This window comes from Onychomys torridus, chromosome 6, assembly GCF_903995425.1.
Source record: "Onychomys torridus chromosome 6, mOncTor1.1, whole genome shotgun sequence".
Lineage (NCBI taxonomy): Eukaryota > Metazoa > Chordata > Mammalia > Rodentia > Cricetidae > Onychomys > Onychomys torridus.
The window spans coordinates 85,236,224-85,258,724 of NC_050448.1; the positions used below are offsets into that span (position 1 = coordinate 85,236,224).

Genomic DNA, 22,501 nt, shown 5'->3' on the forward strand with positions numbered 1-22,501 from the left:
TCTCTAATGATTAAACTGCCGTGTAGCCCAGGGGATGAAGAATGTGACTTTGTAAGAGGCAGAATTTTACCTAAACATTTGCCCGAATAAGTTCTCGTCGTCACCCAGCAGGGTCCACTTTGACAGACTATATGTGAAACTTGTTACCGACCACGGTCTCCAACTCGGGCTCCCAGTCTGGGCAGCTCTAAAACTTAGCTTTCTGCGATTACAACAAAACAGTTGGCCAGAAGTGGACCGTCAGAAGCCAAAAAGCAAGATTAGTACATTTAGAGACTTTCCCAGGACTCTGGCCTGTGATGGATTAGGTCTTTGTTTTTGTTTTGGCCGGTGGTACTGTCCATGTGCTGAGTTTTCCATCATGGAGTCAGTTGTGCTAAGATCTGGAGGCCTGTTACACCTGCCGAATTGTGTATACATTTTTGCCTGTAATTATCTTTTTTCCTGTCCATTTCATTCTGTATTCTGTGATTCAGGCTGGCATTAGCCGAATTATTTAAATCAGTTTCTTTGCTCCTAGAAACACCACAGCCTAGACCTACACCTTCACCTTGACCCACTGGACTGTGGGTGTTCCCCGAATGACCCTTGTGTTTCCACTGTGACGTCTGTGTCCTGGCCTGGCTCTGTGGGTGCTTTACCGTGGTTTTCATTCAGTGCTTCCTGCTGGGTCTCCTCATGGACCTGCACTTTCAGAACCTTTCATTAATCCCACACCAAAGCAAACATTTCCTTATTTAAGCAGCACGGGGAAAAGACTTCACACATATTTCTGGCAGATATTTTAAATTATTTAAAATTACTATTGAAAAAATATCCAATGTGACTCCCCCGCCACCTGGTTTTATTCTGTGGAATATATGTGCAGAGAATCACTGGGGAGTCACTGAAGGTCAATGCCACGAGGTGGCGCACTTTTCCTCAAGTAACGCATACACTGAAGCTTTGACTGGAATTATAGCTAAGATACAATGCAAAGCAAAACCAACACCAAACCAAGCAAAACACCCGCCTCGGCTACCAGCTCAAGAAGACATCTCAGTTTAGCAGAGTTGTAATCACATAGGAATGTGTCTGAAGCAGTTCCTACAGGAATACCTCTGACTGACATTTCCTAGTTACAGGGTTTCACAGAGACAGACAGATATCACAGCTCCAGGCAATGTCTAAATTTGGCCCTGTCCAGTTTGCTTTCTAACTGTTACACAAACAATTAGATTAAGCTGACCAAGGATTTTCTACCTCACCCACATGGAATCTTTCAATGACATAGTGCTATGACTAGATAAGCAGTGTCTTAGCCTGCTTTCTCTGTTGCTGTAATAAAGGGTTTCTTGGGCTCCTATGTCCACAGCACAGGGCATCATCATCAAGGAATACATGGCAGGAGCTGAAGCAGAGGCCATGGAGGGACGCTGCTTCCTGGCTCGCTCCCCATGGCTTGCTCAGCCTGCTTTCTTACACAACTCAGGACCACCTCTCTCCAGGACTGGGCTCTCCCAACTCCGAACACGAATCAAGTAAACATGCTGCAGACTAATCTGGCAGAGGTGTTTTCTCAAGTCCCTCTTTCCAGGCGACTTGAGCGTGTGTCAAGTTGAGTACAAACTAGCTGGAACACAGGTTGAAATGGGTGGAGGAAAGAAAAGGAGAAAGGCCAGGAGACAGGAAAACCACCAGATGCTGAGAAAAATGGGAACTCCAGGCTGGAGACACAGCAGAGAGGGAGGTCAGAGGCCCTGCCTGGTTTTGCTATGATCTAGCACCAAGTTATCCTGTGTCGTGGGGATGGGTTTGGAGACTCTTCCCTATAGTGTCAATATTGTATCCCCTCCCACCACCAAGAAAGATGCTTAGTGGTCAAACCTTTTATGAGCTGCACTGTCTAGGGGCCCAAATGATGGGCAAAAGGATCTTTACTAACTTTATTAACTTTCAGTTGCTGTTTCAGCATCAAGAGAGGGGAGGGCTGGCATTGCATTTCCTCCTATGCCGTCGTTCTAACCAATGGTCAGGTCTGTACAAGCATATGGGTGACTTGATGTAATTTTTTAAAAACCTAATTCTTGACATGCACAAACCCCCATACACATAGATGAAAATAATAAAAATAAAGTCTTAAAAAGATTAAGAGCATCTAGACTTTAGAGATACTGCTTTTTATTGAACGTGTATAAGGTCCACTTTTACATTATTACAAACATTTTACAAACAAGATTTGATTTTGTTATAAAACATTTCCTGGATTTTTATCACTGTATAGTTAAAACATAAGACAGAAAATATATAACTATGAAGGTCATTCTCCAAGTATTAGAATACTGACGGAATCACTTCACTTTCTTTGTTGAGTGTTAAGGACCAATCCCAGGTCTTGCACATGCTGGAATGTTCCTTACCACTGAGCTATTCCTCAGCTATTAATAACACTCTTCATAAACACTGTGTAAACTTCCAAATGATTGAAATAATACAGAGGAAGGTAATCCTCAAGACATATTGTCAAAATTAATCAAATCCTTCTGTAGACTGTCTTTCCTTACATTGATGTGGTCAATGAATATTGGTGAAAGAATTATGTAAGATAAACACATTTGAAAATACAGAACACATTGTAAATCAAAATGTTTATCAGCTTTGCTGTATGGGGAGACCACCCCTACTACCATTTAAAATAGTTTGTGTCTACATTTTCTGATGGAAATCACATGGAGAAGGGAATACGGCCTTATTTCCAGGGTAGTCTTAACTTAGGCTTACAACAGGAATATTTCATTCTTACAGTCAACTACTAACATTATGCACAGTACCTAACTAAGCCAATATGTACAGCTACCCTACTTGATATTCACAGGATGTACCATCTAAGAGAACTGAATTTCTAAGACGCCCACATGAAAGACTTGTGAAGAAAACAATACAATCCCGTCATACGAGCCCACTGCATCTCTCAGAGATTTGTTATAAACACGGAAGCCTACAGTTTCAGAAGTGCTTCAGTGAAATGTTTAGTGAAACTGTCAGTTTATACTTCAAAAGTGGTTTATTTAACATGGAAATCTGAGAGTCTGGAATTGCTTCTGGATGCTTTGACATCAAAATTACCTGATTTGAAAAAAAAAATGTTTTTTGAGTAAGGGTCTTATTTTGGGCTCATGATTACCACGGAGCCCAGATTGCCCTTGAACTCAAGTATATCAGTTAGCCCAGACTGCCCTTGAACTCAAGTAGATCAGTTAGCCTAGACTGCCTTTGAACTCAAGTAGATTAGTTAACCCAGGCTATCCTTGAACTCAGAGCTCTTCCTGCCTCAACCTCCCAAGTGCTGGGATTACAGGGGTGAGCTGGGATTTGAATCTGTTTAGAATAGAGATTAGTTGAAGATATTTTTTTTCCTTATAGTAACAAAGGAGTTAAGTGGTCAACTTCTGTGGCTCACAGTTTTATACAAAAAGAACAACAACAAACAACTAAAAAAACAAAAACATACACAGAAGAATCTAGTTTGGATATTATTCTCATGGACTTATGCTGGAATGAGATGGTGGAATTTAGGGTTGTTGGTCAAACCTTTAATATTGAAAGTGTTAATCTACATTAGTTGTTTGCACTCAGAAACCTTTAATACCACCACAAAAGGGAGTCCACATTCAAGTGTAAACCAATGGCTCAGGGCCTTCTCTGCCTTTTCCTCCGCTGCACATCCTGTACGGTCTTGTCACCAGCCTGTCGCAGGAGAAGCTCTCTTGTGCATTCTTCTGAACAAGGTATGTTAGATGCTTCCTTCTCATCACAAACACTAGCGCTAAAGAGTGCAGGTAGACTTTTCTCTAGCACAGAGGAAGAAAACAATTCATCCCTACAAAATTCTCCAAGATTGGACTTGAAAATTTGACCTGAATAGTAAAAAAATAATTTGTTAGGACTCCACTTTTCCAAGTCTATTGCTTTCTAAACTCAAGGCAGAATTAAAAGTAGACTTGGCACTCAGTAGACAGCAGAGCCTTGTGGCTGAGAGCTTGACACTAGATGCCCTGCAGAGAGTAAAGATTAGACAGGCAGACACTGTGGCAACCCTTCACATTCTGATCGGACTGTGCTGAAATAGGAATGCAGGACAGACCCCAGAACACCAGGGCAGGAGAGTCCAGATTTCTGCTGACTATAGAGTCACAGCCAGCCTTTCCCCTTCCAACTCAATGCTTCTACTTATTAAGTGATTTTTTTTATTACTTAACAATACGTAAATCAAGATTATTTAGTAGCTGCTAAAATAAAAAAAGGTATAATTTTCTACAATTTTCAAGATCTCTTCACATTTTTACTTTTCCTTTTTGAGATAGGGTATCATACAGCCTCATTTGGCCCTCAACTCCCTGTGGAGCCAAGAATGTTCTTAAACATCTGGTCCTCTTGTCTCCAGCTCCCAAGTGCTGGGGTTGCAGATATGCACCACCATGCACAGTTTATGTACTGGGGATTTAACCCAGGGCTTTGTGTAGTCTAGGCAAATTCTCTACCAACTTAGCTATATCCCCAGGCTCACACATTTTATTTTTCTAAAAGAAAAAAAAAAAAAAGATTCTGTATCGTTTAAAATACCAAGACCTAATCTTGTGTAAAGACAGAGGGCCAAGAGCGGTAGCAACTCTTTCCTGATTACAGCACCTTGTGTGTGTCTGACAAGCAGCCTTCGTGAACCAAGCTCACAATCCAGTTATTATCACCTTTAGAATCCAAACTCATTTGCAGAAGTGCCAATAAAAATATAGCCTAGAAATTATTTTTAAAATAGAAAAATATGCTTTTAAAATTGTCAGAATAAACTTCTCTAAATAATATCTCCATTATCTGCAGTTGAAACTTTCTTTGATCTTTTTGTAACATACAATGGATCTTCTCACTTGAAAACAGCATGTCCTCATCTATTTCGACAGCATCTTCCCTGATAAAGATGTTCATGCCAATGTCCCAACCTCCGAGTATGTCTTAACATGATTCAGAAAATCCTTTCTCTTAGTATTCAAAATATTCTAAAACAGGGTGTCATCTTTTTAAAAAAGTCAGCATGTACTTGTAAAAATAGTTTTGGATTAATGTAGACTACTTAATTCTTGAGATATTAAAGTAAAAATTCTAACAGGAACAATTCCACTTTTTTCCAAACTTCCCAATCTGGATATTCAAACATTGTATAACTCTATCCTTCTTTTGTTCAACATAAAAAGGTCTTGGCCAGAGTAATTCTGTGCTGACCCACTGTGTTTCTCAGACATGATTGTGTAGGTGAGGTCTGGGCATTGCTGGCCCTGTACCCACCTCATGTTTCTCTTCAGCAAAGGGAAGTTTAGCTCTTTCCACAGGATTACCGTCAAAACCAGAAAAACTGCAGCTTGTGTGCTGGGCTGTTAACATGGATCCAGGCTAGATATTTGTACCCTAAAAGCTGCATTAGAGGTACATCACCGTCTACCCTGGCTTCAAACAGCGACATTCTGACACAGTAAAGAAAACAGGCTCAGGCCAAAGGGCTAAAACAGAAAAGCGCCAGTTCCCATGGCATCAGTGACATCCAGCAGCCATTCAGACGTCTATCCATTAACACTGCGTCAGTCACGGAAGTCCGGCTTCCTTAGGAAGGGTGCCATTTTTCTGATCACCTTACAGTCTTCCTTCTGATCTGACTGCTGAGACCAGTGAGTCTTAGTACTGAATGGATAATATATCAGCTTTTCTCCTAGCTTGTCCCTGGTAGCCTAACAGACTGATTATTAAGCTTACTTGACTCTTACAGAGTGTTACTGGGGCTTTTGCAGTTTATCTAATATTAATGACAAGGAACAATATATATGGAATATTCAAAGCTTTCTTTCCGCCCAACCATCTCAGACTTGGACACACCTATCATTTGACTTATGTCTGAATACGTTTAGAATTATGAAGTATTTAAAATGTTTAAGTTGTAACATTTTCCCAAAGCACGGATACTTTCTGTCAATTATTGCATAAAAGGAGTTAATACACTTAGTTCAATGCTATATGTAGTAGGACATGGAAGATTTACTTAATAGGAATTCTAATTATTTTGATAGCATTTATGGGTTTAAATTGATTTCACATACTGTCTCCTAAACGTAAAATTTAAAAACAGAGCCCAGACCTGTTGAGCACCCCTGCCTTGCATTTTTACGCTGGAATACCAGAATCACTCTCAGATGTGTCCAATGTTGTTTTCCTCTGAGGTGCCTGGAACATACAAGCAGACTGGGTGCTGACCTGGGCCAGGCCTTCAGCCTCCATTCACATGCTCCCTCAGTGGGTGAGTGGCTTGGAATGATGGTGGGGGTGCTTTGAGAAGGAATCGGCACTGCTTTCCTCTTCACAGATGAACTTCACTTTGAAAACAGGTTCATTGTTTTTCTTACATGCTTGACCTAAACACTGTGAAACACTGGTTGTCCACACCTCGCGTACACAGGAAGCTTCTGTCTGCTGGCGTCACCTCTAGCGTTTGATCACAACCTGCTCATAGGCTCCAGATCCTACCCTGAAACAGCAGTGAGGGGATACTTTCAGAACTTGAACTGTAAAGGTGGCAACTTAGGAATACATTTTCTCCCAGGTACATACACTAGGTGGTTCTCCCCATCTCTTTCTCTCTCTCTCTCTCTCCCTCCCTCCCTCCCTCCCTCCCTTTCTCCTCCTCCTCCTCTTCCTCCCTCTCCTCTCTGTTTTAGAGACAGGGTTTCTCCCTGCAGCCCTGGCTGTCTTGGAAGACCAGGCTGGTCTTGAACTCAGAGATCCATCTGCCACCATCTAAAGTGCTGGGTTTAAAGGTATGTGATGCCACAGGGTGGCTCCAGGTGGTTTTCTATTGAGTTTATTCTACAAGGGTTAAATGTTTCACACACAAGACAATCCTAAAATCAGTCTCAGCTAGGGCAGTACATAGGCTTTTCATGAAATTAACGATGAGAGTCTTTAGTTATAATACTGTAGGCCTTAATATCTTTCTAGAAAGTGGAAAGCTTTTCTTTCTGTTCTCTCTCCCTCTGTTTCTCGACTTTCTCTTTTTCAGACAGGGTTTCAAGTAGCCTAGGCTGGCCTATCCCTCTCTATGTAGCCAAGGATGGCTTTGAAATACAGTTGTTCTTGCCTCAGCCTTGAAAGTGCTGGGATTCTGAGTGACAGGGCTCAGGGTGCCTTTAGTCAATATGCAGATGGCTCTCTGTACGGCCAGCATTGTGAATCCACATGTGATGGAGATGGAAAGGGGAAGTCTTGAAGAGAAGGGTTTTTTCTCTAGCATCTCGGTGTAGAAGACTGTTGGCTGTCCCCCACCTCCACCTCTTCTCTTCTGCATAGCTTAGCTGGAGACTCTTTCCTCAACTCCTCTGTGGGTAGGTGTGGCCACGTGATTAAGTTTTCCTACTGGAACCACCAATGAAGAGCTATAGTAACTTCTGTCTCTCTAGCACACAAGGAATCCTTACCCTGGGTTGGTAGCTACCCCAGCAGTCCAGGAAGATGAAATATCATTGGCCTGGCCATTGCATTCTTGGGTTTCTGTGCTACAGCCTTTACTGTAATATGCCAGGTACAAACTGACCTCTAACAACGAAATAGACTAAGTAACTTAATTTGCAAGCTTTGTGAATAAGCCCATTCTGAGATGGCTTATGTAAGTAATGTCCTCATCAACAGGAGACTTAGGAGACTTTCTGTGGCTGTTGTTAAGATGGATGCACTTAGGACCTTAGTTCCGTGAAGTCAAAGAAGGAGCAAGCCTCTTCCTGCTGTTGTTTCTTGGTCTGGCAGAAGATAGGTTCGCACCAGGTCTTTTAGATGGCAGTTAGCTTTAAGCTTTTTTTTTTAAAACTCATGTTCACACAAACTCTTTTTTTTTAAAGGTTTATTTATTTATTATGTAAATAATAATAATGCAGTGTTCTGCTGCATGCATGCCTGCAGGCCAGAAGAGGGCACCAGATCTTATTACGGATGGTTTTGAGCCACCATGTGGTTGCTGGGAATTGAACTCAGGACCTCTGGAAGAGCAGCCATTGCTTGTAACTGCTGAGCCATCTCTCCAGCCCCCTGCTTTAAGCTTTTGAATGGGTCATAATTCTGTCTTTTCTCAGAAGCATTTTGGGTGATCAGGGGAACTTTAGTGGCAGTGCTGCATGGAGCTGAGGGTCTCACTGCTAAAAGTTAGCAGTAGGTACCTATTTCATTTGTCAAGGTATCAGAAATCCTCTCTCCCTATACCCAATGCTTCACTTGGAGTGTACAGAATTTAACAATCCTGGAAGCAACCATGATGGCTGGACTCCTCCCTTGGAGGCCTCCTATGAGGTGTTTGTGGTATGCCTTTTTCCTCCAGGTATACCACAACTACCTCATTTCTTCCTATCACGCAGCAGGGATACCCCTGGCACTGTAGTCATGGCAATGAAATAAGCTGATACAGTGACAACAAGATCTATGGGAGTGAGAATGGGCTTGGGCTTTCAATACATGCTTGTAGAAGGAAGGAAGGGAGGGTCACAAGACTCTCCTGGGACCACCCACCATTCCCTCCTGTGTGTGCTCTTGGAAGATGCTCGGGTGTGTAGGGGCTAGCTGAAGCTGGGCTCCTGGGGGGCTGTCAGCCATGATGGAGTACATTTTCTTGGTGATGGAGCTGTCATGAGTCACCCTTGCTTTTGTAAGGCTGGGAAGCTCACCAGCTCACCAAACGGGATGTGGGCAAAATTGTTAGTTTGCTCTATTGCACTTTATCTTAGCATAGAGAAGATGAGAATTGGCATTTGAATGTCAGGGTACCAGAAGGAAGGATGTATGTGTGGGAAATAATGGCTGGAGAATTTTCAAATCTGATGAAATCTATAGGCATGGATATCCAAGAAGTTCAGTGAAATCAAAACAGAATAAACACAGAGAAACACCCAGTCACATCTCACTCCAATGTCTAAGAAACCAGTGACAAAGAGAAAAATCTTTCCAGGTGTGGTGGCACCTGCTTCAACCCTAACACTCAGGGAGCAGAAGCAGGTGGATTTTTGTGGGTTTGAGGCTATCCTGGTCTACATAGTGAATTCCAGGCCAGTCAGGGATATACATTGAGACCCTGCCTCAAAAAATAAAAAAAATAAAAAAATCTTAAAAAAATATCCAGATAGAGGCTGGGGAGATGGCTCAGCAGTTAAGAGCCATTCCTGCCCTTCTAGAGGACCTGAGTCCAATTTCCATGATTTACACTGGTGTCTTGCAACTGTAACTGCAGCAGGATATCCAATGCTCTCTCCTGGCCTCTGTGGATTTCCCCTCTCCCCTGCCTCGGCCAACCCACCCCCCCCCCCACAGCATACATTACATGCAAATATACATAAAAAATAAATCTTTAAAACAGCCAGATATACAAATTACATAGGGAAAATTAAAACTAGAAATGGACGCAGACTTCTTGTTTGAGGAAAGTGAAATGTCCCTAAGGTCAAGAAAGGTTAAAAGCAGCTTTGCTGTGAGTGGGTGCACAGCTGTTCCCAGAGGTAAGGGCACTGGCTGGAAATGCTTGCTCTGTTCTGTCTAAAACAGTAGGCTAAAGTCCTTTTCTAAATAGGCTTTTTATGGTACAATTGTCAGTGCTCTATTTGTCCAATACATTCTAAAAATACATTTAAATAAAGTAACAAACTAACATAGAATATAATGTTGAAGACATGCAGGAAAGGAAAGAGGATTCCAGTAATAACCAACTCTTCTCAAGGGTGTACAAGTGTTGGTCCTATTTCAGCCATGGCACAATGAAAGCTGTAACCTTCGTCCTTTACTTGAGATTTTTTTCCCCACAGATCCAGGGCTGGCATCAGACTCTCTATGTAGCCCAGGATGACCCTGAACTCTTGAACTTTCTGCTTTCACTTCCCAGGTGCTGGTATTTTACGAGGAAGCTACCAGGCTTGTTTAGGTCACTCTTGAAGCTGACTGGAGGGCTTTGCTCTTGCTAGGCAAACCTTCTAACAACTAGTGACATTGCCTCTCCTGTGGATTAGGATGGTCTGTATTTTTTGTTTGTTTGTTTTTGGTTTTTTGAGACATGGTTTCTCTGTGTAGCTTTGTGCCTTTCCTGGAACTCACTCTGTAGCCTAGGCTGGCCTCAAATTCAAAGAGATCTGCCTGCCTCTGCTTCCTGAGGGTGCATGCCTTAATCCCAGTACTTGGGGAGGCAGAGCCAGGTGGAACCTGGTCTACACAGCGAGATCTAGGAGAGCCACCAAAAATACATGGAGAAACCCTGTCTCAAAAAAACAAAAACAAAAACAAAACAAAACAAAAACCCAAAAAACAAAAACAAAACCCCCCAAAAACAAAAAATAAAACAAAAAAAGGGGGTTGGGACTTTAGCTCAGTGGTAGAGCGCTTGCCTAGCAAGTGCAAGGCCCTGGGTTCAGTCCTCAGCTCCAGGAAAAACAAAAAACAAAGACAACAAGCAAACCAACAAAAGGATGGTCTGTATTTTAGCAGGATGTTAACTGTGGATGACATACCTGTTCGGAAGGTGATGGCTGCCAAAGGTTGTACTTCCTCCAGGCCCCACAAATAACCTCAGGCCTTCTTCTGCAACACATAATTGGAATGCTTGTTAAGCATACGGTCAGAAGACTACCAAGCAATATGCACATTGTAGTAGTCCACATTTTACATTGATTAAATGTATCAAAGCTCTGAAAGAGACCACCGGAGCGGCAGTCTACAGCTCCTTCTCACCAGCTTCCCAAAGCTCTTTTTCTTTGAACAGGAATGACAGCTCTTTCTATAAATTTTCATGCGGTTTAATTATTTCTATTTCCAGCCAGTTACACAACAAAACAGTCAACTGCTAAGTGTTCTCTTTTCCACCAGCTTCAGTAATTGCACCTTTCAAGTTGGTGGCATATAAATTCTCAGTTTCTGTGGAAAATTAGAGGAGACTGCAGGATTCTATTCACTACTGTTTGAAGACCACCACCCCAGCCCTCCAAACTGGGTCAGGGACCTGACACTCATAAAGTGTATGGACATGGAAGCTTTCTTTAAAACTGATCTGTTTCTCCTTTTCCCCAACCCTCAGTTCTGGGGATTGAACCCAGGGCCTCGTACATCCTAGGAACTGGCTGTACTACTGAACTACATCTCCTCCAGCTGATTTCTTCACTCGTTTGTTCCTTTTCCAGCGTCACCAGCCTTCGTCAAGACAAGCTACGGAACTATCTTTGCTTTGGTGGACAGGGAATGATTCTACACGCGGGCAGTGGCAGCCCGATTGTGTGGGTTGACGCAGCTGTGGACCACAGCACCCGTCTGCATCCGTTCTCCACACACCTTCTGCACTGGAGTCGAGGCTGAAGTCCTGACTCTGCAGGATTTTCTCCACAATGTCATCCGCATCCACTCTGGTGTCGTCAACCCGCTTCAGCTGAGACTCGACAGAATCCTGCTTCACCGGGCACCTTTGAAAAGAAGCACAGTTTGTTTCCACCTTTTGTGTTGATGTGTTGTGTTGTGTAAGAACATAAAGATGTTTTACACATAGCAGTGTCACCGTGTGGGAGGGTACCTGGTGAGCTTCTCAGAAGCGTCTTCTTCCTTGTCAGCTGGGTCAGGGTTTGGTTCAGCTGTGGTTGGCTCCATTTCATCACATGGCTCCAGAATGCTTTCAATTCCTGTTGATGTGCTGCCCACGGAGGTATTTCTCCTGTGGCAGAACTCGGAGAAGCTGGACGACCGGGAGTGACATGTGCTATACCCTGCCAGAGGAAAAAGCACTTTGGCTATATTAACACTATCAGACACACTACAATCTAACTTTGTCTTTCTGAATGTGTACACACATGTTGAGATGGGTGCATGCACATGTGTGTGCAGATGCACATATGTGAACGTGTGTAGAGAGGCCAGTAGTTGATCGGGTATCCTCTGTCACTGGCCACCTTACTTTTGAGACAGGATCTCTCACTGAGCTTAGAACTTGCTGATTTGGCTATCATGGTCCCAGAAATCCTTCTGTTTTTGTCTCCCCAGGGCTTAGATTATAGGTATGAACTGTCATGTCTGACTTTCCTGTGAGTGACTGAGCTCAGGTTCTCAGGCCTGAATGACAAGCACTTTACATCTATCATCTCCGAGGTGCAATTTTTTTCACCCCACGTTAGAGTAACTTCAAGTTTATTATTGAATTTTATTTTGTTTGGGACAGGCACCTGCTGCTATACAGCAAGCAGAGGCTGGTCTTGAACTTGCCATCCTTCTCTCCCAGCCTCTTCACTGCTAGGATAACAGGTGTGGACCATCACACTTGGCTTCAAAGCCCTTACGAAGAGTGATTCTCAACCTGTGCCTCACAATCCCTTTGGCAGACATCTATCTCCGAAAATATTCACATGACAGTTCACAACAGTCGCAAAATCACACTTATGTAGCATCGAAAATAATTTGATGGTTGGGGGTCACCACCACTCGTGGAACTGTGTTAAAGGGTCACAGCATTAGGGAGGTTGAGAACCAGTGATCCAGAACAATAAGGAGTCGAATCCCACTGGGGGCCTCTACCTGATACTTTGGACTGCTGGCTTGCATAGCTTGATGTTCTAGAATGTCCCCAGGCACCAAGTTCATCTGGAACAGAGGCACTCTTTGCTGAAAGATCTGTAACAAGTCACATGATGTTACTTTAACAAGTCAGTGTCCAATTTGTACTTTAACCTGCAGATTTTATTAATTCACAAGTTCACAATCAAGGAAAATGCATTGTAAAGTGATAGATTCCTTCAGATTGGTACAATGAAAACAACTACATCACAAGAAATGAAAGAATACGTAAATAGCTTAGTTCATTGGAAAGTTAGAGAGTACTTTCGTAATGTTTACTAGCAGTGTGTCTTAAAACCGTTAGTTGTGTGTGTGTGTTCAACATTTTTCTTATAAGTCAGTCTTATTCTTACAAATTCTCATGCAACTTCTGGATTTTGGTGGTTTTTTTCCCTTTATTTATTTGACAGGGTCTCATATAACCCCAGTTATCCTTAAGCCCACTCAGTAGTTGAGGCTGGCTCTCCTTGATGTCCTGAGTGCTGGGATCACAGGTGTGCAGCACCATGCCCTGACCCTTTAGTGTTTTTGTGTTTAGGTGGTGTTGAGGAGATCGCCCGTCTTCAGAATTCACATCAGCAGTGAATCAAATGTCTTTAGTCTTCAATGTCAGCCTTCCTGTGTGCTAGGCTCCACAGGGGACAATGCTGTGACCTTCATCAACACAGCATAGGGTGGAGTACCCAGGATGAAAGTTCTTTAGAAACTGGTTATGAGGCTGGAGATGGCGCAGCTGTTTACAGCCCTGGCTGCTCTTCCAGAGAACATGGGTTCAGCTCCCAGCATCCACATGGCAGCTCACAACCACCTGTAACTCCAATTCCACTGGAACCAATACCCTCTTCTGGCCTCTATAGGCACTGCATGCACATGGTGCACATACATACATACATACAGACAAAACACCCATACAGTAAAAATACAATCAATAAAATCTCAGAAATAGAGTAAAAAACAGAAACTGATGATAGTACATAGCTTGAAAGTAAATAGACAAAGCAGTCCCTACTCATGCTCATAGACTAGATAGCAATTACGTATTTGTAGACCCAGCCTTCCTGCACAGGAGACAGAACTGTGACTATTGAACACTAGTGGAAACCACTTGGAAACCAGAACTCTTGTTAACCTAGGAGCAGAAGAAAGGCAGTTGAGTGTGAAAGTTACCACAGCGGTAGGTCTCTAAATGAGCTAGAAGGGGACAGAGTCGGGCCAACAAATGCTGCCAAGCGTGCAAGCTACTGGTCCTCTGCAAAGACTGCTCATGTCCAGACAGACTGCAAGGCTCCCAAGTATCTACCTACATCAGCCCTAAACCCAAAGGTTAGCTCCAATAAAACCCTCACCAGGAGACAGTTCATAGAGATTCCTGGACACCCAAAAGTCTACTCCAGTGTTTGGCTCAGAACTCAGCCACCTGTCTCCTGGTTTCCAAAGTGCATTCAATCCATATAAAAGTTTATTAAGCTCTTATCAAATCAGTGTCTGTGGTATAGATGAAACGGAGGCATTGGGGACACAAAGTAAATGAGATAAATCATGCTCAGAATTCGGAGATAGAAGCAAAGAGAATACAGTGTGTCCAGCATTAACCAACGGAGGTATTAAGAACTCCAAAGGCCAGTGCACACAATACTACAGGGGAGGAGACCTCAGAGAGAAGGATCTGCCAGTGTAGGAGTCTTTTAGCTCGCTGAGGAGGGAGGAGCATAGGGCACAACAAGCTTGTAGATCAGCAAATGGTTTGGTGAAGTCGGCACACAGAGCAGTGGGGAGATGACCAATGGGAAAAGAGACTGAGAACTTGAGCACAGGCCAGCTGATGAAGACCTTTCTGGGAGCTGAACGAAAGGTACTTTCAGTGATACTTCAGTGACTTTACGCCAGGGCATGCCACTGCAGGCTATACTGTGTGAAGATCACTTTAGTAAAGGGAGGAGCAGGTTGGGGTGAAGAGCAAAGGTTTCCATTACAAGCCAGCTGAGAGCGGGGGATGTTTAGCACAATTGGCGGAATTCAACCACTGAGCAGAAGTTTGTGCCAGGATACCCCAACAGTGGGAGAAAGAACTGGGCAAATCCGTACTGAGTATGTGAAGTTGACAATCAATAGTCATCACATTCTGGCCTGCCCCTGGTCTCTGGGATATCAAGACCCGATCACAAAGAACCTAAAGTCCGTCTGGGGAGAAAGATGAGCTTATAGATTTCAGTAACGATGTGTGGCGTGAAGTGGACCTTCCCCAAAACATTTGGAAACACATATTTGTGAATGGAAAGTATTTAACACACATTTATACAACCGTATTACATTTATGAGACTGTTAAATACAGGGGTGTAGATGACATTGCCCAGAAAACTAAGTAGACGGGACCAGACCCCTGTGGAATAGCAACCCTGGAAAGGGTGGGGGTGTTTTTATGCCTTAGTTTCTGTTTTTGAAGGACTAGGGACTAGATCCAGGGCTCAAGCACACAGGCAAGTGTTCTGTATCACAGCTACAGCTCCGGCACTTTAGGAAGGTTCTTTTTAATTTTTTTGTTATTATTTGAGAATTTCATGCATGCATATAATGTGTTTTGGTCCGATTCACCATCTATCCCTCCTCTCCAATTCCTCTTGTACTTCTCGATCACTTTTCCCTACCAACTTAATGGGCTCTGTTCTTAAATTCAACGAATCCACTTGTGCTGTTTCTATGTGCATGAGCTTAGGACCATCTATTGGAGCATGGGTAGCCTCTGAGGGGCCACGCCCCCGAAGAAAACTTACCTGCCCTCCCCCAGCAGCAATCAATTACTAACAGATTCTAGGCTTAAAAAAAACCCCAAAAACCCTCATTACATTGATTTACCTACTTATTTAAGTGTGTGTGCATGTATGTGTGCACATGTGCATACACACGCATACATGTGTGTCACACAGTATACACGTGGAGGCCAGGCCAGATGACAACTAACTAACTAGCTGGTGGCAAACATCTGCTTCTACCAGTGGGTCCTGGGGATGGAACGCGGGTCATCAGGATTGGCAGCAAGCATCTTTACTCACTGAACCACCTTGCTTGCTCAAGAAATCCCTGAGAAGCAGAAGAGGAAAGGTCAGGAAGGTAGGCGTCAAAGGAAGAGAAGGCTTCAGCGAGGAGTTAGTGGCTGAATCAGATGGGAGCAGGAAAAAGGCCCACAGGAGATGGCAACCACGTAACTGTAGACATCAAGACAGGACACAAAGCAGATGGCAAAGGAATTTAACAATAAACGGGCACTGTGATGGCTAACTCTCACTGTCAATCAAGTCATCTAAGGGACCCGTATCTGGCTGTGGCTGTGAGGGTGTTTCCAGAGAGGGCTAACCGAAGGCTGAAAACCTACCCTGAATGTGAGCAGAGCCATTCCCTGAGCTGAGGTCCCGGACTGAAGGAGAAAGGGAAAGAGGAAGTAGCTGGACATGAGCGGTTCTCTTTCTCTGTCTCCTGACTGTGGGCGCGATGTGACCAGATACCTCCCACCCCACCGTTACTTCCCCACAGTGACGGACTGCATCCTGGAACTGTGAGCCCAAACATCCTTCAAGTTCTTCCGTCACAGCAAGCCAGTGATGAATCCAAGCAGTATTGCTTTCTAGAAGTTTGTCTGCATAACTGATGCATGCCTCAATTACGTATTCTCTTGATGATACTTCTCCATGTCTGTGTGCCTGCTTGCCTGTCTGTCTATCTATCCGAAACTGGACTGCTTGAGTCTAGAGGACAGCAGAAGATAGGAAGACAGATATTAACCTATGAGAAGGATGATAGGTCTACTTTATATTTTCTCAGCATAGACAGCAGCTCGAGGGAGGAGTTAATGGAAAGATTAACAGTATCCATAAGACCAGCTGATCCTAAATCAAGAAATCCATACTCACAATTACTTAGGAGAAACCCTCTCGCTGCACATTTGAGAAGGTGGTGAAAGTGTTAATCCTAGCGTGTCACCTTTCTTTCCAACAATACACCCTGTTCCCATCATTTGGGAGCTAGAAGGAAACTCTTTGGTCCCTTCCCTGCAGCCAGGTTGGCACGCTGCCTCCCCTGCTTTTAGCAACCACAGTTGATTCTGCCTCGGCTGGAAGACTGTCTAGGGAAGTGGATCTCAAAGTGTGCTCGGATCAGCAGCAGCAGCAATAGAGGAGCTGAGCTGCTGTGTAGTCCCAGGGCCTCATGAGGATCCACCGAGTCCAAGACCGGCTGCCGGTGCTAGCGGGGTGTTTTAGCACCCTCCACCCCCAGGTGAATCAAATGCACAGCGAGGCTTGAGAAGGAGCAAGAAGGGAAAGAGGAGCAGCAGCAGCAGCAGCAGCAGCAGCAGCAGCAGCAGCAGCAGCAGCAGCAGCAAAGAGCTGGTGGGGGAATGGGCCCAGCCTGAGGGAGGAGTGGGGAAAATCAGAGGTTCTCGTGTTTGTGAGGAGTGGATGCAGCCAGCGAGAGGCAGGGTTACACAACATTCAGCGATCCCTGTCAGTGCACATGACCCTAGACAAGGTAGTCCTGGTTGGAGCACCATACTAACCGGTCCATTTCAAGTCATGAGTGCACACAAATTTACATGTGGGTGGTTGTAGGATTTTTTTTTTAACATTCATTTTTGTGTATGTGTGTGTGGACATGCATGTTCCACAGCCACAGAATGCGTGTGGAGGTCAGAGGATAGCTTGTTCTCTCCTTAAACTGTGTGGATTCCAAGGGTTAAACACTGGTCATCAGGCTTGGTGGCAAGCACCTTGACCTGCTGAGCCATCCTGCCAGCCCCTCAGGGTTTAGGAATCTATTAGGAAATTAAATAGTATTATTTTCCAGAAAGTAAAGGGCCAGGAAGCTATATACCCATACCTGCTATTCCGAGATGCACCTTGAGGGTCTCCCCGCCTTTCCTATCCTCTTCCAGAGACTCAGATTCCCCAGCGATGGGTATTGACATGGACGTGGAGGGAGGCCTGTAAACAGACAGTCTACGGATCAGATCTTGAATCATGTGTGAGCCTGCAGGTTTGAACTAGTGTTAGAGAGTCATCGTGTGGTCAGTGCCTGGCTTGAGAAAGCTGTTTATTAGAGTTATTAGCCTTGTGAGGATGAAATAAAAACCATTAAATAATCCATAAGCATCTTTTAGAGCACTAAAAACCTGAATGATAAATGTGGGAGAGATTTTCATATAAAGGTTTTATTTTTATCTATGTACAAGTGTGTGCATGCACACATGTGCAGGTGTCTGCAGAGACTGAAAGAGGGGGGTGGACCCCATGGAGCTAGAGTTACAGATGATTGTGAGCCACCTGACGTGGGTGCTGGGGACTGAACTCTGGTCCTCTGCAAGAGCAGCAGGTGCTCTTAACCACTTAGTCACCTCTCCTGCCTGTGGAAAAAGGCTTTTTATACAACAAAATACTGGGAACAGAAAGAGTCTCATGGAGGTCTGGAGAGAGAAGAGAGAGAGAGGAAGAGAGAGAGAGAGAGAGAGAGAGAGAGAGAGAGAGAGAGAGAGAGAGAGAGAGAGAGAGATCGAGATCCAATGAGGTGTCATAGTCCTATAATTTCAATAATTTCAGCACTCAGGAGGTCAAGGCAGGAGGACCAGAAGTTCAAGATCATCCTTGGGCACATAGCAAGCTGTATACTAACCTGGGCAACATAAGCCTATCTATCTTACAGCCAAGGCAAACCCTTTAAAAGTACCTTTGGGACAAAGCTTCAGCTCCTCACATGACTCCCAAGGCTTTTCACAGTCTGTTTTAGACCAACCTCTTTAATTACCAATAGTTGTATTTTGACTTTTGTTGTGATATTTTTGGGGATGTATATATGTTTTTTGAGACAGGATTTCTCTGTGTAGTTCTGGGGCCTGTCTTGGATCTTGCTCTGTAGACCAGGCTGGCCTCGAACTCACAGAGATCCGCCTGGCTCTGTTTCCCGAGTGCTGGGATTAAAGGCATGCACTACCGCCGCCCAGCTGGGGTGGGGGCATATATTTCTGAGACGTGATCTCGCTCTGTAGTCCTGGCTGGCTTGGTAATCTGTATGTAGCCCAGACTGGCCTTGAACTCATGAAGAACCTCCTGTCACAGTTTTTTAAGTGCTAGGATTACAGGCTTGTACCACCAGGCCTAGCTGAGTTATGTGTCTAAATAACATAAAAAAAACTTGGTTAAAAAACCAAACCAAACCAAAACTCCATTGACTATTTCACAGTAAAAACACATGAAAGATTCATGTAAAGAATGGAGTCTATATAACAGTCATAAATCACCGGTGACTGGCCTGTGTCTGCAAACCTCAATTCTTAACTGCCAGACTTCTTCCCTTCTACAGGTGATTCCAGGCACAACATATCCAATTTGGCACTTCCGTCCTGCTGTCTCAGAGAACCGGAGTCACTCCTGCTGAGTGCTCCAAGACAGGGGCAGCCAGCTTTCAGACAGAACAAGCTGACCACAGGCTGTTAGTGCAGCACACTTAGAATCTGAACTCTTAACCAGGCTGCTGCACTTCTGTTACCCTGGGCAGCACAGTTCATGACTAACCCCTGAGGGCCCACTGTGTGCTGGCTCTGTTCTATTACTCCTTTTGTTAAAAAACGTATAATATTCGTAGTCAGGATCCCTTGATACAGCACAGTTGCAGATGAAAGAAATGGGGATTATTTTAATTTTAAAGTAATGCTCGGAGTCTGTGAAAAATGACTTCCTAAAAGACATCATTATCCCGTGCACCCCAACAATGCCCTGTGTGTGTGCAAATGGTTTTCTCTTCCTGGAATGTCTCTACTTGCCTTCCATGCTTAGTACATTCTTATTCATCATCACGACTTACCCCAGTCCCACCCCCTCAGTGAGGACTTTCTGGCTTTCAAGGAACGGTGGTGATAGAGGCCCTCTGCTCTCTGCCCTGTCACATCGTGTGCTGTGTGCACACCTCCCACGTCCACAGGCATCCAGGAGAGCAGGCATGCATCTGTAGCTGTTTACTGTGGGTTCCACCCAGACATACTTGGCCAAGGCGACTGCTCTGCCTCAGTTTCCTCATTTGTAAGGTAAGAATTTGGATCCCACCAGAATGCTTTACAAATTCTTTTTTTAGACGTGGGTTTTGTTGTGTCTTACAACTGGGCTCTGAACTGCAACTCTTGTGAGTTCTCAGGAGAGAAACATTAACTAATGGAACCATCACACAATCTACCTCTTCTATCCTGTTCCCGTCACGGCTCCCCCAGGGATGTCTCTTTTCTACCTTGCATAATAAGAGCATTTACTTTTCACCTGAAAGTGCTGTAGCCTTTTATCTTACTCAGAAGGTAAGTGGAGTCCTTATTCTAATGGCCCATGAGATGACCATCTGACCTCATCTCCTATTACTAAGCTCCTCACTCCCTCTGCTTTAGATATGTGGGTCTCCAGGCAGTTACTTGAGCACGCTGGGAACAGGACCCTCTCCAGGCTTTGTTCCATATTCCCTCCACCTAATACTCTTTCCCCAAATATCCATGTGGCTTCAAGTCTCTACTCAAATGTCATCTTAAGCAGGGAGGCCTCCCCTGATACTCGACATAAAACAGCAAAGCTCTTTACGGCATCACCCGGTCCCCTGCCACTCCGCATCAGAGCATCTATTCCCAGGCTCCTTTTCTGTTTATCATGACTTGGTTGTTTCTTACGGCATAAGCCCTAGGGTGGTAGAAAGTAGTGTCTTCAGCTCACTGCTGTTTCTGAAGTTAAAATGCAGTCCCACACACTCTAAGACACCTACTGTTAAAGAAGTGAATAAGGAAATAGCAAATTAAAATGTTATTTGTACAATGTCACCTTAAACCTGAAAACCCAAAGACAGCAAACACTCCATAGCTTGCATCATTTTGAGAGCAGAAAGCTCACTTGGCAATAGGAAACAGTTACTTCTACAACGCTCAGGTCAGTCCACCATGAAAGGAACTGTCTGCCTACAAATCTGCTTCAATTTGTATCATACTTGCAGATAAATAATCCATACTGCAGATAAATAAAAAATCTCAACTTACGTTTTAAAACATGGGTCACCAGACATCAGCTGCATACTGATCAAAACCTAAGCAAAAGAGCAACAAATGCCACAATTATAAAGATTTCTTGAGAAGCCAGCTTTTGCTAATCTGTATTTCCCCCGTTACAATTAGTCTTATTTATATTTTCTATCTAGAAAGCATTATGTGAAATGAATGTTTAATGAGGGTGTGCCCAATATTCAATGACTACTTTATGCAGACAGGATTAAAAATCATCTTTAATGTTCAAAACCTTGTGGAAAAGATAAAAATAAAAAGTAAGCACTTCCCCAGTAATATCCCTTCCTTGGCAGTGTCTGTTTACTCCAGATTCCTGTGGGGTGTAAATATTTGATAACCAGGCCTCCAGCTCCACAGGCTGAGGCTCCATGGGGTATCTTCCCGGAGCTCTAAAGGGCAGAGCCTCTGCACCAGCTTTGGTTGTTTCCCTCTAAGATGGTGACAGTCCCTGGTTGCTAAGGAACTTTAAAGAATCCACCACAGGACAGACAATCCCACTTTTTTTCCCCCTGAGGGAGTCTGGCCTCAAATTCACTGTGTGTCACGGGGTGGTCTTAAACTTTGCCCTTTCCCCCTTCCTGAGTGCTGCAATTACAGGCATGTGCCACCATACCCTTTATGTGGTGCTGGGGATTGAACCCAGGGCTCTGTGTATGCTAGGCAGGCTTCCTACCAACCAGGCAATATTCCCAGCCCCAAATTCACATTCTTATGGAAAAATTAATAATAATGGCATTCACAATGATAGTGTCTTGATAATTTATTTTGTTTTGGCTCTTTGAGAAAATCTCAGTATCCCAGGCTACCCTCAAACTTGCTTTGTAGCCAAGGATAACCTCAAACTTAAGATCTTCCTGCCTCAGACTCCTAAGTGCTGGGATTATACACATTAAGCCCCCACTTGGCTGGATTTGGGAACTTATGTTCCAGACATAAACACGTGTTCTATACACATCATCTCATTATACACATGCACCACCACACTTGGCTGGATTTGGGAAGTTATATTCCAGATATAAGCTACATGTTCTATACACATCATCTCATTATACACATGCACCACCACACTTGGCTGGATTTGGGAACTTATGTTCCAGATATAAACTACATGTCCTATCCACACCATCTCACTCACTTCATCTTTAACACTCCCATGGGAGAGTAACATTCTCCTTTTGAGACCACAGAGATTGGGGGATAGTTTCTGAATCACAGCTGGCATAGGGCAGAACCCAGGACCATGCTTACCGAGTGCATAGTCTTAATGACCCACAGGACACACACAGCTAACGTGTGACAGGCATCTTTTAAACCTTGTTCATTCATACCTCTTACCCAGGACCTCCACTGTCGTCTCTTTTTTACTTTATGTTTTACTTAACTCTCAGACCTATCCTGTTGTGCTGGTTCTCTTACTGCTTCCTTTCACGCAATCCTCCAATCTGGTTTCTATCTCTCCAGGACAGCACTTGGGACTATCTGAATGTCTTGGGTTGGAAGAAATTGTGTAGTGAGGCGGGACAGAGAAGTGGGACAGAGATGAGAGGTGGGAGGCTGAGCTCTGTTCTTAAGATATGGGGACACTGTAGCTGTTTCTTTGGATGCTGACAAGGATGGTTCATTAAAGGGAGAGATGACCAAGAGCAGATGATCCAAGAGAAAAATCTTTGATTATGCCTGTGAGGATTCTAGAGCCCAAGAGGAAGGACTCACTTCTCACAGGAAGAGAGGCATGTCTTCCCTGTAACCACAGGCAAGGCAGCAGCCATGCACTGTAATAATACAGGGGAGACAAGCAG

The 22,501-nt window shown here is 44.0% G+C and overlaps 1 protein-coding gene across 1 annotated transcript in view; it reads right to left on the minus strand.

Moving 5' to 3' along the window:
* Positions 1 to 2,138: 2,138 nt before the first annotated feature.
* The window catches only part of Fam102b (family with sequence similarity 102 member B), a 55,555-nt gene continuing 35,192 nt past the window's right edge, over positions 2,139 to 22,501 (minus strand). Inside the window, exons 5-11 of the mRNA XM_036190563.1 lie at positions 20,679 to 20,725; positions 17,501 to 17,604; positions 12,592 to 12,687; positions 11,600 to 11,789; positions 11,365 to 11,492; positions 10,551 to 10,620; positions 2,139 to 6,547 (exon numbers count right to left, since the gene is read on the minus strand). Coding sequence (XP_036046456.1) covers positions 6,505 to 6,547; positions 10,551 to 10,620; positions 11,365 to 11,492; positions 11,600 to 11,789; positions 12,592 to 12,687; positions 17,501 to 17,604; positions 20,679 to 20,725 — 678 coding nt within the window. The 3' untranslated portion in view covers positions 2,139 to 6,504. The remainder of the gene's footprint in view (positions 6,548 to 10,550; positions 10,621 to 11,364; positions 11,493 to 11,599; positions 11,790 to 12,591; positions 12,688 to 17,500; positions 17,605 to 20,678; positions 20,726 to 22,501) is intronic.